The 17,100-nt window shown below is 41.9% G+C and overlaps 3 protein-coding genes across 4 annotated transcripts; 2 read left to right on the top strand and 1 right to left on the bottom strand.

Moving 5' to 3' along the window:
• The first annotated feature begins 333 nt into the window (after positions 1-333).
• Positions 334-4,550, top strand: anxa3b (annexin A3b). Its single transcript, XM_086134335.1, has 14 exons — positions 334-419; positions 697-738; positions 839-886; positions 1,343-1,430; positions 1,532-1,626; positions 1,693-1,806; positions 2,220-2,310; positions 2,396-2,475; positions 2,593-2,649; positions 2,900-2,993; positions 3,466-3,561; positions 3,690-3,748; positions 4,014-4,136; positions 4,250-4,550. The coding sequence occupies exons 2-14, from the start codon at positions 727-729 to the stop codon at positions 4,304-4,306; spliced, it is 1,014 nt and encodes a 337-aa protein (XP_085990461.1). The 5' UTR covers positions 334-419; positions 697-726; the 3' UTR covers positions 4,307-4,550.
• rcl1 (RNA terminal phosphate cyclase-like 1) lies at positions 4,551-12,177 on the bottom strand. 2 transcript variants are annotated; one of them, XM_086134331.1, is made up of 9 exons: positions 11,904-12,177; positions 11,419-11,490; positions 10,714-10,889; positions 10,053-10,127; positions 9,848-9,972; positions 9,502-9,627; positions 8,316-8,472; positions 5,576-5,679; positions 4,551-4,721 (listed from the first exon to the last, which is right to left on the bottom strand). In XM_086134331.1, the coding sequence occupies exons 1-9, from the start codon at positions 12,160-12,162 to the stop codon at positions 4,568-4,570; spliced, it is 1,248 nt and encodes a 415-aa protein (XP_085990457.1). In that variant the 5' UTR covers positions 12,163-12,177; the 3' UTR covers positions 4,551-4,567. The 2 variants fall into 2 exon arrangements, with proteins under 2 accessions (XP_085990457.1, XP_085990458.1); XM_086134332.1 differs by lacking the exon at positions 11,419-11,490.
• Positions 12,178-12,575: 398 nt separating this feature from the next.
• Positions 12,576-17,070, top strand: ak3 (adenylate kinase 3). The gene is made up of 5 exons (XM_086134336.1): positions 12,576-12,789; positions 14,151-14,270; positions 14,909-15,081; positions 15,544-15,662; positions 16,594-17,070. Exons 1-5 carry the CDS (start codon positions 12,642-12,644, stop codon positions 16,703-16,705), a joined length of 672 nt encoding a protein of 223 aa, XP_085990462.1. The 5' UTR covers positions 12,576-12,641; the 3' UTR covers positions 16,706-17,070.
• The last annotated feature ends 30 nt before the right edge of the window (positions 17,071-17,100 follow it).

The following is a 17,100-nucleotide window of genomic DNA, read 5'->3' as shown; positions in this document are numbered from 1 at the left end:
GACCTCTAGATGTCGCAAGTTGTATTGAAAGTCCACTTTGTTTGGAACTCTTATTTTGCGTGGCTAATCCTGTATCGTTTTTTACAATTATAAAACTATATTATTTTATATACTATTATTATTCTAAAAGTGTCAGCCCTCAGAGCATTTTAGACAATTGGAAGCAATTGGATTAAGAGGGTTCCTTTCTTCTATTCGATCAATTTACTTTCTTTTAATTATTTTCTTTTTGATTTCTAACTTCATTTCCGTTACTCGTCGAAAAAAAATGTTGGCTGGCTGCCACAAATAAGGGGAAAAAAAGATGACTCAACTCTTCCTTCTGATGGGCGTTGCCTTTTCTACATCCGTGAAAAGAGGGTGAGTGTGACATTCTGGAGTTTCACCACCGGGATCGTCAAGCCTGTCATCGCATTTAGGTAAGGTTAAAGCTCTCTTCTATAGCTCAATAAAAAGCAATGTGTCGCTGTTTAGTTTTTATTGTAATAATCAAAATAATATCCTGCAATCAATTTAAATTTTATACAGGTACAATGTACATTATACCCTTTTTGATTCAGGACTAGCGCGTTAACGGTATCGTTGATTTACGTAGTCGGAACATTTCGTTGGATATGGGAAGTTTGCGGAAGTAGATTTGGTGGTGATAAAGTTGAGTTGAAATATGATCTCTTGCATTCTGCTCTTTCACCGTAGTGCAAAACTTTACAATCCACCAGCACCAACATGTCCGTTTGGGTGAGTGCTTGGGGGGAAATTTTGCATGCAAAGTTTGGGGGCGCAAACAACTGAAATGAATAGAATCACGTTTTTGTCTTTATTTCTCAATTAACTGTAGGATGATTTGGATTTGCTGTTGGATTCCCCTTCCTCACTGAGTGTGACAGTAAGCTCACTTCAATTTATTTGTGTTTATCTATAGCATCACATTTCAAAAGTTAACATCTCAAGACATTGAAAAAATATCAAACAGGTTTTGAAACATTGTCCATACATGTTTAAGAGTTCCAACAGTTCATGTTTTAATTGTATGTATAATGAATAATAAACAATCAATTATTTATTAAACCAAATTATATATAATGCACACAAATTATATGTACTATTAGTTATTTTACTAATATTTTTATTGAACCTACATTGAACACCCAATTATTTTATTACGTTTATGGAAAAAAAATCATATTTTAGCAAAAAAAATTTAAAAAATTAAAAAGAAAGTGACAAATACTACAGGAGTGTTACTCATTTACTGTATATGTTTAGTGGGCCAGATGAAAATACCATACGTGACCTACCCCTAGTGTAATGCTCCTAGTTGTGTGTTTATTGTTATTACTAGTCCAACACAAGGGGGACTGTGAAGGACAAAGCCAATTTTAAAGTGGAAGAGGATGTGGCTGCTATAAGAAAGGCAATAGAGGGCATTGGTAAGACTATTATCTTTGTTATAGCCATTTTTTTTCTTTATTTTGCAAATATTTAATCTTTGGTGTGTGCATTGATGTATCTGTTTTCTCTTCTCTTGCAGGCACCACAGAAAAGATCCTGATTGAGGTGCTGGCTAAAAGAAGTAACGCTCAGCGGCAGCTTATTGCTCAAGCCTACGAGAAAGCCACAGGAAGGGTAAGTGTGAAATATTGTGATTGTGTGATTGCGCGCGGTGGACTAATGCCAAGCGGCCCGCATCAGGCTTTAATAGCTGACCTGGAGGGCGACACCCACGGAGACTTTGAGGATTTGTTGGTGGCCTTAGTAAAACCTCCTGCCGTCTACGACTGCCATGAGGTCATCAAAGCCATTAAGGTGAGGTGAAGCGCTCGTTTCACAGCAGGTGCACTGTGGTCTAAGGTTTAGTACATACAGTATCTTAAACCATTGATTAAAACGTAAGCTACCTCACACATGACGAGACAAAAACAGCATATGTGTTTTTACTGCTCTTACAATGTGTAGTGTAGTTGAGATGACCAACACAGCACACACACGTGACAATCATGAGGGCCGTCTGCCAAGCCAAACGTGTGGCGTAGTACCAAGACTGACCTGTGAAAGGAAGTATGGTGCCACAGGGCAGCCAGACTGCAGGAAAAGCCTAGAAAGACAAAAAATAGATCAATAAATTGGACCGTAACCCCCCGATATTCGCAAGGGAAATTGCTAAAATCTGTGCGTAATTGACGCATCCCAAAAGATGTTTTACAATATGTCCTTTCCAGGGCGCAGGGACCACCGAGAGCACACTGACTGAACTCTTTGCGTCGAGATCCAACAGGCAGATCAAAGCCATATCTGACGTGTACCTGGCAGGTGAGCGTCCTACACCTCAGAGGTTTGGATTCCGCCGCTTAGCAATTGCTTCACGGCAGTTCACGACGCAAAATGTTTGTTGTAGAGACGGGAAAACTCCTAATTCACGACCTCAAATCGGAGGTGTCTGGAGATTACGGCAAAGCACTGCTTATCTTGGCCGAGGTATGCTTGGATTCAACTGATACTTTCTTTAGTTAGGGGTCAAATCACTATAAAATCTGATCATATATGAAATGAAAAGTGACGATATTAACTGCGTTGTTGGGTTCATCCTCACAGGGGAAGAGAGACGAGAGCTCCTTTGTGGATGCAGCCAAGGCCAAAGCAGATGCCAAAGTACTGTGCAGTATATGCATAACCTTCACTCACCCAAAATAGACCTCATGACTTCACATCTCCCCAGGCAATAGATTTGTGAGGAATGTTGCCACCATTACCTTGAAAAAACGGCGTCGTGACATTATTTAAAAAGTACAGTAGCTAATTTGGATTCAACAGATAACAACCACGGTTACCATAAAATTGTCAATTGCGCGCGCACACACACAAATTAAGGGCTTGTTCCCACCGTCGTGAATCCCGCCAGGCTTTGTACGAGGCAGGAGAGAAGAAGTGGGGGACCGACGAGGGCAGGTTCATCGACATCTTGTGCCACAGGAGTGTGCCTCAGCTAAGACAGAGTGAGTCATTTCTCTTTTTATCTTAAGGGCCACATATGATTTTTCAAACGGACCGATGGGCGAGATATTTTGGTTCCATTAGAAATGATATGACGACAGTCTTCTACATAATGTGCACAATGACATCATCAAACCAAGAAGACCTTGTAAATATGAATGGAGGAAAGGCCTGTTATTTTGAAGTAGCATTTCAGCACCTTACTAGAGAACAGCAATTCTGCAAAAAGTACTGAAATGGTAGATGGGGCCAAACTAATTTACATTTTTTATTTAAGTACCTTTTTTTTTTAAATGTTAAACATCAGAGGACAAATATCACGGCACACCACCAAGTAAAAAAAATGTGACAAAAGGTGTACTTACTGCCGACTAGTGGAAGTGCATGAAATTGTTCTGCCTGTCGGCGCACTGATTGGGAATCGATTACATGATAAACGTCAGTAACGTAACATCAGTTATTGCGTTTGCACAGCTCTAGTGGAATACAAGAACATAAGCAAAAAGACTCTGCAGGAGAGCATAGAGGGTGAAATGTCCGGAAACCTCGAGGAGCTTCTGGTGGCTGTAGGTGAGAATGACACTGACGTTGGTTGAACTGTGGACCCCGTGGAAGCCATGACGGATGTTCCATTTTGTTGTTTAAGTTTAGAAGATCTTAAATAAGTCTGTTGTGTTAACTTAGTTTGTTCCATCTAGTCAAATGCGTGAAGAACGTCCCGGCGTACCTCGCAGAGAGGCTTTTCGAGAGCATGAAGGTGAGCAGCATCCCTTTCAGGAGAACCCCAAAACATTGTTCAGTGCCTTTATGTTCAATTTTGCCATAGTGGACGATTACATTGTCATTAGAAGCATCGAGAGGAATGTTAAGCCTGTCGGGGTCGAGGGGGCGTTGTGCAACGTTGGTTGAAATGTAACAGTGGGTGATAAAGGTTGCAAGTGCCAATACAATAGAATGACGGATTTGCTTATGTTTGCCATCACTTAACCCCTTTTTTTATTTTCTAAAATGTGTGTTTTTAGGGTTTAGGGACCACAGAGTCCACACTGACCCGGATACTGGTCAGCCGCTCCGAAATAGACTTGTTGGACATTAGAGCGGAGTTCAAGAAGCTGTTTGGATATTCGCTCTACTCGAAACTGGAGGTCAATATATACGGAGACATTCCACAGCCAAATCTTGATAAATATTTTTAAAAAGAAAGAAAAAAAAAGATGACTGATATTGAACTTTCCTTACTTTTGCTTTTGTCCATCAGAGTGAAGTGTCAGGCAGCTATGGTGACACCCTGAAACATCTGTGTGGCCAAGACTAACGCCCTCAAAATTCCAGCAATGACAAATAGCAGTCAGCTGGGAAACGATAAGGCACTTTTTCCAATAAAAGGAATCGTCCAACAGACCACAACACGAAAGGAATGTGGAATTTGAGGTATTTTGTTAAGCCCGACAAACCACAAGAACTTCAGTGCATTTCCCGTTGCAGTGACTCACAACTGGTACTGAACACTATTTTCTTGTCCGTTGTGGAAACGGTTCAATAAAGACTACACCAAGACATTTATGTACAAAATGTTTTATTTAAGGCTTTTGTTCAAGTTGCTGTAACCGACGCCGACGCACGTCATCAGGACCTTATCTCCGCCTTTGCGTTCATCCTCTAAAGGCTTGCGGACTTCAATTTTAAACATGATCTGGAAAAAATCTCGGATGTGTCTCAGAAACTCAATCCTGTGGAGAGAGAACAAAGAGATCATTAACTAGGGAAGGAGAAGTGTTGCACAACCTATTTTATTTTTTAACAAAATCTAGAATGTTTGCTACATGTGTCTTGAGTTTAAATGCTATATTTCTTTTTCAGAACAGTCCCACAGAATACTCATATCGTTTTTGGGCTAACTTGTGCAACATGGCCCTGGCCCCATTTTTTTTAAGCCTCCCTCAGTCACCACTCCTCCTCCTCCATGCGTAACTGCTCACCCCTTCCCTCTCTGCTCGCAGAAATTGGTGATTGGTTAGTGACCAGTCGAGCGTGTACCCCACCTATCGCCCAAAATCAGCTGTGATGGGCTTCAGTCACATCCAAATATCAGAATACATTTTCAATCATAATTCTGTCTATTAAACCTTAAACGCCAAGCTTTACCGACGCTACGTCTCCCGTGCAGGCAGGGTGTGGTGTGGTAAAAAGAGCAACACAGTCGATACCAATATTAGTGACGACGCTAGTATTTTAGGAAGTATAACACACAGGGTAAAATGTAATTCTTTCATAATATTCCTGTCAAAAAATACAAATTGAAGCTTGATGTCAGGCGTCTGGACGAAGTGGCGTGTATAGCGATGGCACCGCCAATCTTCAGTTATCATAGTACTGTACTTGAGAGCAACACAGCACCGGTACCATGATAACTGAAAATGGACAGTTCATGGTTCAGTCCTGAAACGCTTCCACCATTACGGAGTTTTTTGGGTGTCTCATAGTTGAATAATAACTAAATGAGAAAGTGTGCTGAAGCCATCCAAATGTTTATGACTGAACCGAGTGCCAGCTCGTCTTCACGGTGGGTGTTGGAATGGCTTACGTGTACGGCGAGAGGGGTCCGAGCAAAAGCTTCGACACGTCCTGTTGGCCAAGGGTCATCAGGAGCAGCGCCAGGCTCTGATTGGACGAATCAACGCAGCCGCCCTGCAAACACAAAGGGGGACCACCGCGTGTTTGTCGACTCCGTAATGTACGTCACAGAGACGGAGATGTTTGGACCCGTGACGGAGCGGCGACTCCGACGCAGCGAGTCTTATCACCCCTGAACAGTGGAAAAAGTCAAACAACCCCACAGTGGTTAGAGTTTGCAACTTTTTTAAAACATAGACAATAGGGCTACAACTAGCGATTATTTTAATAATTATTTTGTTCGTTCATTGCAGAATCTTCTGTTGAAAAAATTGTTTCCACCACACTTATTCAAAAACATGAGAAATTTGTAAAAAAAAAAAAATTGAGTGCAAATTTTACAATAAAATGTAATTTTGGCAATGCCGCAAATGTTTACATAAGTCAGACTACAACAAAATGAAAGTAAGAATTACCGACAAAAAAAAAAAGGTGGTGAACTCACGTGGGGGGGGGGTTATAATTTTACAGGAATGAATTCTGAATTTTGAGTTGTACAAGAACATGTCTGATTTCAAGTTTTATGTCAACAAGTTAAACATTTTCAATTTTGAGAGTGCAGTTGCACGACTCCGAAGTTACAATTTGTTACTCTCCTAACTTTACAACTATTTTTCTTCAATTTGACTTTTTCTTAATCATTTTCGAGTGACCTTAATATTCGTTATCGTTTCGACAACTGCACGTCTTACCTCCAAGTGCTGATTAGATCGGCTAAAACTTACTCACGCTTTCTCTAATCAATCATCTCATTTTCACTCTCTTTCTTCTAGTAATACAAAGAGAACGTCTGTTTCATTTAAAAAAAAAAATTATTGGTGTCTGAACGCAACATGGCCATTTGGAAAAGTCCCTTGAATGCTTACAGCGAATGCCAAGTCCCTTTCCCAAAAAAGGCATTCTTAGTAGTACATTTAAAAACAGTTGAATCCTCTGTTCTTCCAGGACTGTCAATGCAAAAACAGCAACTCTAAGCACGCAATACGAAATCTACAATTGTTTATACAGTTAGTTGTAAATAAGAATACGCCAAAGAACAAGCAAGCATCCAAACTCAATACAGAATCTGTCGAGGACCACTTACATCAGCTCCAGTCCATTGTTGATGTTGTGTCCAAAAACAAAATGTCCATGGAATGAGGTTGCTTTACTACAAGCTGACTGTACTGATTAACCAGAGCGCAAACATGCAGAGCACCCGTTTTTTTTTTTTTTTTTTTTAAAGAAAGAAAAATAAATAAATCGCAACAATTCCATCTGGCGAATCAATATTCTTGTTCCCGTTTCCTTCTCGACTGCAACCAACTCCACAACGGCAGTCGGGTTATTAAAATAAGCTGTTATTCAAATAAACAGCTCTGAAAGGACCTGATCTGCCAGATGCTTCTGCCTCCAAAAAAAGGAAAAAAAAAAAAACATGTTTAAAGAAAAGCGCCACCCATACTTGGAGCCTCTGGGGCAGACACATCAGCTCCAGACCGTGTGCTGCTGCCACTGAGGATGATGCACCCAACAATATTGCTCTTTCAGAGTTAATCAGCAATACCCTGACCAGCTAACTGGGCTCACATGGCACCAGTAAGAAGCCAAGGCGGACTCGCGCTCAACACACACTTCCGGAAACAAAATCTACAAGTTCACACTGTTATTTTCCTCCCCATGAGACATTCATTCATAGCGACAAACAAACATAGTCGCCTGAGTTACTGCAACGGGGCAAAAACAAAACGGCCGGATGAGGTGTCACCCGAAAGGCTGCACAGCGGCTGAGGCTTGCTCCACATGGACGTCGAGTGGATATAATACTCGGTGGCAGTGCAAAGCAGGAATCCGTATTTGTCCTTGAAAAAGACAGACATCTGGAACGCTAAAACTAAATAAAGTCAAAGTTTCGCTCCAACAGTGTAACTTGAACTCTGAACAATTTTATTTCTAAAATGCCCTTTTCTGCCTACCAGCAAACTACTTGATTGTCTACAAACATTTTCAATGGGGCGGTTTCAAACAGTTATGATTGAGTTTCATACCCCCAGACTTTGAATGTGTCTGTGCCATATATGCCCTTTAGGTACCTTCCACATGCTCTTTGTGTATAGAAACAAAATCATAGCTGCATCCCGGACTGACATTCCTAGGGGAATGTCAGCAAACAAGGGCAGTTGTGTGTGACCGTTGCACCACGTCTGACTCATGTCATACGACAGGTAATCAGCCAGAGAATACAATACTGTCTTGAGGACAGACTGACAACAGCATTTCCAAGAGTAGTGCTGATATCGGCTTGCAGCGTGTGTCCGAGGCATCCGCCTTTACGAACATTGGGGTTTGTAAGGTACAGCAACATCGCTTCCTTGGCTTCATAACTGTTGCATTGGACTACTTCACCATGCCACATTGAAACAGATCACATGACTGTACAACCATCCAGTGTGGCGGTGCTATCCAAATAAAAGGGCTTGTTTGTTTGCATAACACTTGCTTAGAATTTTGAAATTTGATTCACAAATAAAACAAATCATGTTTTGCGGCGCATGGTCTGAAAACCCAAATTCGAGTCGTTTGACATTACGATGAAAAGATAAACGCAAAACAATACGCTATACGTTTTGGGTTTTTCTTTTTTTAAGAAAACTGAATTTTACAACACTTACCCGATAAACTTCCTCCAGCAGCAGCTTGGCGCAGTTGCGACCGAGATCCTCGGGCAAAACGGGGTCTCCTTGCCCCTGTGGCGTGGAAGACATCTCGGCACTGAGGAAACAGCCTTCAAGCGTCTCTGCCACAAGTGTCAGGCCGAAACCCGGTGACCTGCAACAAAACCGGTACGACCGTTGGAAGATGACAGTAGCAACCACAATGTACCCCCATAGCACCTCCTGTGCGAGACAAATTAGGAAATATTATGCTATTACAGCATCTTGCTTCCCCCCCTCCCCGATTGTGCTGTGATAACAACAGATAGGGCTTCAAGTTAATATTACAAAAGTACTTTTTGGACATGAACGCTTTCTGGGAGGTGGCCTGACAAGCCAAGTTATGGTGACCTTTGTCAGAAGTGACACTGGCCCTGTATAATCATTATATAATGGAAATGTGTTGTTATTTCATTCCTTTTGGGCAGCCATGTCCAGCTCCGGTCCTCAAGGGCTGCAGTCATGCTTGTTTTCCATCTCTCCCTGCTGCAACACACCTTATTCAAATGATCGGATGGAAAACAGGCAGGACAGCAGCCCTCGAGGACCGAGTTTGGACACCCAATTGCTTTCATGGCTATGACTGTGTGCCAATCCCGCTGAAAGCAATGCACTCCAGTTATACAAGTTATGCTTCGAAGAATGATCAAAATATTTACTTGGCAACTTTTGGGTGTTCAAATGTAACTGCGCCACAACGTGTCAACGCCTATTATTCAGTTGGCAGATTTGAAGGTGGTGTAGCACTACCTAGTGGTGGAGAAGGTACATTACAGTTTCCCCCAAACGTCTCGGTGGAAAAAGTCCGATTTTGCCCTAAGTGCAAGGGGTCCTTGGTTTATGATAAAGTTCTGTTCCCTGCAGCATCAATGCAACCCTAATTTGTATGCGAGTACGATGGCACCAGTCTGTCGTAAATCTACATTAATGTAGCAACTAACTTGGGGTTACACAAAATACTTTAAAGCCATGAATATAAACAACCAAATGAAAAACATTAATTATTGCGATAGCTAAAACATGTCTTGTGCCGCGTGATAACTTTGTCTTGCACTCCCGCACAAACTGTTTCCGGAACAGTGTATGCTGGGTCTGTCGCAGCGCAGCGCAAGGCAAGGCAAAGCAAAGCGGTGGGCATACTCACTTGCCAGAGTTGGCTCCCTTCATGTGGTCCGTGTGGATATAGATGTCTGGAATGAACTGGTTGAGGACTCCCCGCGCCGACTCCACAATCCTGTTGCCCATTTGGGGGGAAACTCTCACCGAATATCTGAGTTTAGACCTTCAAGGCTCATTGAAACAAATAATGTTGTGATGTGTGCACTGGCAAAGCACGGTCATCTCGTGGTGTGTTTTCTCAACCGTTATTGAGCCATGAAAATGTTCTCATAGCACACCAAGCATGCTATGACACATTCAGTTGTATGTCGAGTATCCACGGCGCTCGTAACGCACAAATAAATCAGAGAGTAAGATGATTAGAAGGATACGCTACTCCTCGGATTCTCTTAATCTTCCCAGAGTCTGTAAGCTGCACCGGCCTGATTGTCTTGCGGACGGGACATGTGAAGACAACCTCACCTCCTCCGCCGGGTGCCATTCCCCTCTTCATCACCTGAGGGCGCGGAAAGAGAAAGATTCAGCCTTGGGCTTTCATCTCTGAATTTGAATGTTCAAAGAGGGTTTCCACGCCACCTTAAGGTCAAAGCCTTCGCCCTCAATGCCAAACTTCTTCATCAACGGAAGAACCGTAGACTTAAGTCGATCAACCTAGAGAAAAGGCAGATGTTAAAGCAGCGGCAAAGAATCGGGAAATTTGCTCCACTGTTGCCCTGACAACATCCATCTCCCAAAATGTGCTTATGAACCCACATGTGCCAATATAGGGAAATGTGCTCATCTGCTGCTGACGTCAGCAGGCTCACACAGTTTTCAACCAAGATCTGCTGAAAACCATCAGAAAGAACACCTAATAATACTGCTGAGACTATTTTGGGGTGGGGGATTTTTTTTTTGTTTTGCTGCAGGTGTGCCTCTTACACAGATTAAAATTTCCCCACAAATAAGACGTATGCCTTGAGCAAACCATGAGCAGTTAAAAAAAAATCTTATTATAGTGCAAAATAATGAATCGATTAAGTATCGCCGTGCAATATTTTTAAAAACAATTTAAAAATATGTTTAGAGCAATATCTTTCCGACAAACAAATACTTCACACAGAAGGCACCAGGGAATTTCTGCAGTGGAGTAAATAAAAGTCCCTCGTCACAACATGCGGAATTATGGTAGGTAGAATCATTTATCACAACCGATGATAAAAGTTTACTAGAATGAAAGTGAAGCGTGTTATCTCACTGTCGGGTCGGTGGGGTCGTTGGTGATGCCACGCAGGGTTGCCTTCAGTGGGTTCTTCATGAAGGGAGCCAACATGAGCAGGGCCTCCAGGTAGTAACCGATGGAGCGCTGAAGATTACAGTCATGTTCTATTGAGCCCCCGTAAAGTAAACCGGGCTGGTAGAATAACACGGCACCTTGAAGAGAAAGGAATATGGAAACTTAAAAGCATGGGGAAAAAAATACACTCAGCAAATTCATTAGCATTTTTTAAATATATACAGTATTTGAAATCTGTTATTGTATAATATTGGGTTATGTAGGAATATTATACTTATCCACCCATCTTTTCAATCAGGATTTTCCTCATCATGATCATGTGAGCCATAGGCTTTTACCGCTGACCTCTGGGCCAAAGGCGGTGTACAACCTGGACCCCAAAATACCCCGCAGTAGATTAAAGGTAGACAACTGACTTTTAGGTGACTTGTTTTGTAAGGTATCAAATTTTTGTTTGCATCCATTTTGTTCATGTAAGCAGTCCAAATCAGTCAAGACAGGTAACTATAAGGAAAGGGGGAAAAAAGACCTGGCAAATATTATATATTCAATAAAAACTGGATTGGCTCGCCCAGCTGCTCAGGCATGTCATTAAAAAAAAACGGGGAATTGGCATCATTTGTCAGTAGCACATTCCTGAATTGAAAACACAAAACAAACATTCACCTGTTTGGTTTATTTCTATTATGGAACCATTGGTCACTTTGTCCAGAAGTCTGATGAAGCTGGCTTCAAAATCTGGACAACATTCAAAAAGCAATCTTTCAATAAAACTGAAATATTTATCATATATTATTTCCCCCCCCCCCCCGGCCCCCCCAGATTTAAGAAATTGTGCAAATATTGGAAAAGGGCGTGACTGTGAAGTTTTCGCATACCATAACAAGACATGAGGGTAAGCAATCCTGACGTAACTAAAGGGCGTTTGAATTAAATTTATTAGTAACTAACTGCTTCAAATTATAACAATCAAAAGCCTAGTGCACAGTGAGAAATATCCATGTTTATTCAATTAATCAGAGTCACAAACTCTTGCGTTCTCCCCCCTTGCTTACCCTCACCAAACTCACTCCCAACTGCGTAGGAGCTAGCTCGTTAGCATAGAAGCTAACTGCGACGCCACATGAATTTTGACTTCCCAACTCACTCACCACGGAGCCCCGGATTGTCGTCTTTGGACCTTATATTCCTGATTTTAACCCTCTTCCCGCTCAGCGTCGACAAAACGAGGCGCTGCCTGAAGAAGTTACAGCCGTCGTAGTCGAGCCCGTAGCTTGCCATGATGATGATGATAGTGATGTTGTTGTGGCTGGCTCGCTTCTCTTGCTTGGCTCGAGTCAGTGGAAATCCACGTGTGTTTTTCCAGGAAGACGCTGACGGCAAAAGGCTACGGAAAAGCAGGAGGGACATACATTTACAAGTTTTGCAGTACCACTTCCGCCCTGCCGGGAGCGTTTTTTGTGTGAAGGAACACAACAAACCAGATTGCCACGACAAACTAATCTAATGCGACACATGTAAAATATAATATTCTGCAATCTCGTTTGAACATGTCTCTGTTTGCTACATCATTAAACTAATTATCAATTTAACGTGTGTTATATCATCCACATTAGGGACGTGACTGGTCATATGCAAACGTTATGCAAAAATGCATCCATCTATGAACAAATAAATCCCTCAATTAATAAATCTCTTCAAAAAAATTTGCCTCGTCCTCTTGCTCGTCAGGTTACCCCAAACAAAGTTCGTCCAGTTTTCGAGCCACGCCCATTTTCATTGACGTCACCGACTTGCGTTGCCATCACGGCCACTCTTCGCTTCACCGAGCATCCAGAAGGAGTTTAATCCGATTTGTGCAAGTGAAAATTGAAGGCGGCATTCCCGATATGGTTCTCCAGAGGATTTTCCGTGCAGTCATCATGGGACCCCCGGGCTCCGGAAAAGGGACGATGTCTGGGCGGATAAGCAAAAGTTTTGGACTCAAACACATCTCCAGTGGGGATATTCTGAGGGCCAACATCAACGCTAAAACTGGTAAGCTTATTGATGCATGAAAGGAATAGGGAACCTTAACACCATTAATTTGTGCACACATAAATAGGGTGTACTTAGTCTACAGTGTTGATAAGACCACCACTCCTTGCTTATCTGTAACATACACAGGGAGTTGTCATCAAACTGGTTCGCAGCCTCTTATTGTGCTGGGAGTAGTTTCATGTTTGCACTGGAAACACTACTTGGCCTAATATGGCTTGACCGAACTTTGGAAGAAGGCCCCCTCGGCATCACCTTGACGGAATGATTAAAAGAGCTGTAAAGATAAGCAAGACAATGCACGTATTCGTTCCGTGAGCGGAATTCGATATGTGTGTGGTGGTATCACGTTGAGTGTGCTGCTTTCTGCACAATTCTAAACCATGAAAAAACATTTCACGTGGAGCACTTAGCAGTCAAACATGTTGTTATAATCTTTGGCCATGCTTGAGTTTGCCTTGGATTTGAACTGTTCTTTTCTTCGTGAAAAACAATCAAAACACGCACTTACTCAAGTATTGTACAGTATACATAACTATTGTACACACTTAGTTTGGTTGCAATGAATCGCCTCGAGCAAATCATGATGGCAGATGTTTGACACCTTTCAAGGGTGTTGCAACAATTTTGCATCGACTATAAAATAATAAATGCCGTTAATTGCACTTGCATGCATCAGGGCGACCAAGTGGTTAGCATCTCCACCTCACAGTCCTGACTGGGGTTATTGGTTCAAATTTGGCCTTTTCCTCGTGTAATTCGACCTTTTCTCACTTTCCAAAAACAGTCACGTTCGGTTCGTTGAAGACTAAATTGACCATAGGTGTGAATGTGAGCGTCAATGGTTTTGTGTGTGTCTGTGAATTGCTATTGACTGTCAAACAGTCCAGCGTGTACCCTGCCTCTCCCCCAAGGTCATTTGGCATATGCTCCAGCTCACCCGTGACCTTAAAGTGAACAGGCACTGTTGGGAATGGATGGAAGATATTCAATAAGGGCAAGCTCGTTGGGCTAATTGTTACCATTTCTACTGCACGGCCTTCCTGTATGCTGTTTGTATGTCCTCCCACATGCTTGCATGCAGTCAATATTTCGGTTAAGGTAAAAAAAATCCATTTCAGATGCCTTTGAATGACGCTCTGTCACTCATACAGTTACTTATTAAGGGACTATTTGAGTTTTTTTAGGCATATGTTACCCAGCCATTCATTTTCTATCATCCTTGACCCGGTTATGCTCACAAGTACACTCTGGAGAACGTCCCATCACTGGTGAAGATACTGTATGTACTGTCATGAAAAAGAAAAAGTACATTTTGGCGGCTTTTTTTTTTTCTTTGACTTCCTGTTTATTTGTGTCAGAGTTGGGACTGCTGCTTAAGTCGAGTATCGATAGAGGTCAGCTGGTGCCCGATCACGTCATGTCTCGCCTCATCCTCACAGACCTGCGAGCGATAGAGCAGAGCAGCTGGCTGCTCGACGGTAAGAAAGCTCGACACACTCATGCATTTCGAGCAAATCTGCAAATCTTTCTACATGCCGCAGTCATCCTGTCGTTACATGAATGACATGACATGCATAGGTTGGCCAGGTACTTTCCCCCCAAACCAGAATGCAAATGCTCGAGGCGTGTCTGTCTATTTCTAACATTTTACACCCTTCACTACGAACCAGGAAGTAAACTCGGGACATTGAAATGGTCGTATCTGGACTGTTCTGTTTTTCTTAGAAGACATTTCTCCTCATATGGTTGTAACAGCATTGTTTTTGTTAGCCAGTCTGGATAAAAAGGCTGCCAAAGGAAGCCATTAAGATTTTGTTGTTTGAGTTATGATGCAAGTCATTACCCAGAATGCAAATCGAACAAGCCCTCCTCACGTCTAATGTCTTTCTACGTGAACCAGGAAATAGCCTGCTTAGTGGCAAGTGGAAAAACACAAATTCAGCTTTTTCTTTTTGAGTCATGAAGGAAGCATTCATTCCATACCAGAATTTTAAAAAATGGATCAGTTGAAGTTTATGGAAGGATTTTTGCAAAAGGCTGAAAAGGAGAGAGTTGGAAAAATGAATCATAATAAAATGAAAATTTTCTGACATATGACTAATCGTCTCGCCTTCAGGTTTCCCTCGAACCGTCACCCAAGCAGACTCTCTGGATCAAGTCTACAGTGTGGACACAGTCATTAACCTCAATGTTCCTTTCCACACCATTAGAGAGAGACTGACCTCTCGCTGGACTCATCTTCCCAGCGGCAGAGTGTACAACATTGACTTCAACCCACCTAAAGTGCCTGTAAATACATGCCTTATTATTATGATGACCATATTTTTCCAGACACTTTGAAGTTGGGGAAACGGTTACGAATAAAAGCATAAATTGGAATGACTGACCTCCACCAAAGTTGAATCGTCCCACTCGATGAGTGAGGTGGAAATAAAACAAAAGGTGACCACATTTCTAAGTCTTATCTCATGGCACGCTGGGATTATACAAGAGAACAAAAGTGCTGTGAACATCTTTCCGTTATCTGCTCTGTAATTGGCTCGATTGTGATCTGCTTACGCTCAGTTCTATCGCTATAGTCACTGGTGCAAAGGTCAAAAGAACTCAAATCGTATTGTCGAGATGATTCAATAGTGTGTCGGTACTTTGCAGTGAGGCATAAATCCACTTAGCTCACATGCGCCACATTGAGTTTGATTGCTTTAAGTAATTTGATCATCCAACCGACGCCTTCAACCTTTCATCATTCAGGGTCGCGATGATGTCACAGGGGAGCCTCTGGTCCAGCGGGATGATGACACACCAGATACGGTCACGAGGAGACTGAAAGCCTACGAAACCCAGACGGAGCCCGTCTTAGAATACTACAGGTACATCCGTGCACCTCACATTTAGGAACTGTTATCACAAGCAACATAGAAACAAACCCACACAAAGGTGAAAACGCAACCTCCTTAGTGGATGTCTTTTCATTTCAACTTTCATTTTTGAGGTGTTGCGTGTCAGTCCCGCTATTACATCACAAGTGTTCAGTTTGCCTCTCTGCAGAGAAATAATTAAGTGAAAATGGGCAGATGGTTGCTCGTATTTCTCCTTTCAGCCTCTCACTACAGCCAGCTTCCTCTGACACCGCAATGTTTGTGAAGAGCACATTTTTTGTACCTTCATGCACATTCCTCACGTGTTTATTTCACCAAAGGATTGCTTCAGAGCCACATTCCTTGAGGCTGGTGGAACCAGATTTGACCTTTTATCGAGGTCCAAAAATGGCACAGTCTTAAAAGAAAAAAGAGACAATATTTTAAGTTGTGGAATCACTTTGAGAATACAATCTGAGCTTGGTGGGGCTCACAAGGAAATACAGCATATGCAAGAAAGGGAATAACAAAATAGAAACTTACTGAAGGTATTTGACCATTGTAAAATAAAAGTTTAAAAAAACAATTATGAAACCTTTTGAGAATGTAGTTGAAGATTTTTAAGTGGTTATGGAGGTTTTCAGTGAAGGCGAGTTGACTTTATGTGTAATATTTGTAACCGTCTTACAAGGGTAAAAAGTTAACCAGGGTTATAGTGTAACTTAAAAAAAAAAGTTTACTCACCAGCACACCCACGACCCAAATGAGGATAAGTGGTACAAAAGATGGATGCATGGACGTAATTGTCACTGAAGTCATAGTGCGCTTAGCAGTCATACCATTTTCCATTCACATTACATTCAATGTGATCATCTCTGAAGTCAGTTTAAAAATATATATTCATGATAATTGTTATACGTAGTGTCCTCTGCTTGTGTTTCAGGAGTAAAGGTGTGCTTGAGACCTTCTCCGGCACAGAAACTAACAAGATCTGGCCCCACGTTGAGACCTTCCTTCACAAAAAACTCTATGTGCTCAATCATAGTGTTGCATAGCAGAAGAGAAGACTGCCTTGTAAAATTTACCAGCTAAATTGTCTTTACTAATACACGGACCATCCAGGACCCGTGCCAACCATGGGACTTTTTAGAGCGGTTGAATTTGGCTCTCATCATTCCACATTGTGCCTGAGACCAATAGAAACACAATAGGTGTTTTTGTTTTCTAAAATTCATCCGATTCAGATGACACTCCTTGATGATAGTACCATAGGGTCCAAATAAAGCTTCCTAAACTAAACCAAAATAGTTTGATGTATATTTTGGCATTAGGACTGTTTCTCCTGTAGTATTATGACTATTCAAAAGGGAATGTGCAATGGTCGACCATAGTGATCTAATAAATTCACATTTTCACTCCAGTGCCTTCAAAATGCTTTTTTTTTTTTAAA

The sequence above is a fragment of the Hippocampus guttulatus genome, chromosome 17, assembly GCF_054856545.1.
Source record: "Hippocampus guttulatus isolate MCC_2025c chromosome 17, RoL_Hgut_1.0, whole genome shotgun sequence".
NCBI classification, from domain to species: Eukaryota; Metazoa; Chordata; class Actinopteri; order Syngnathiformes; family Syngnathidae; genus Hippocampus; species Hippocampus guttulatus.
The sequence above is the reverse complement of the archived record's forward strand: the minus strand, read 5'-3'. Positions and strand labels throughout refer to the sequence as shown.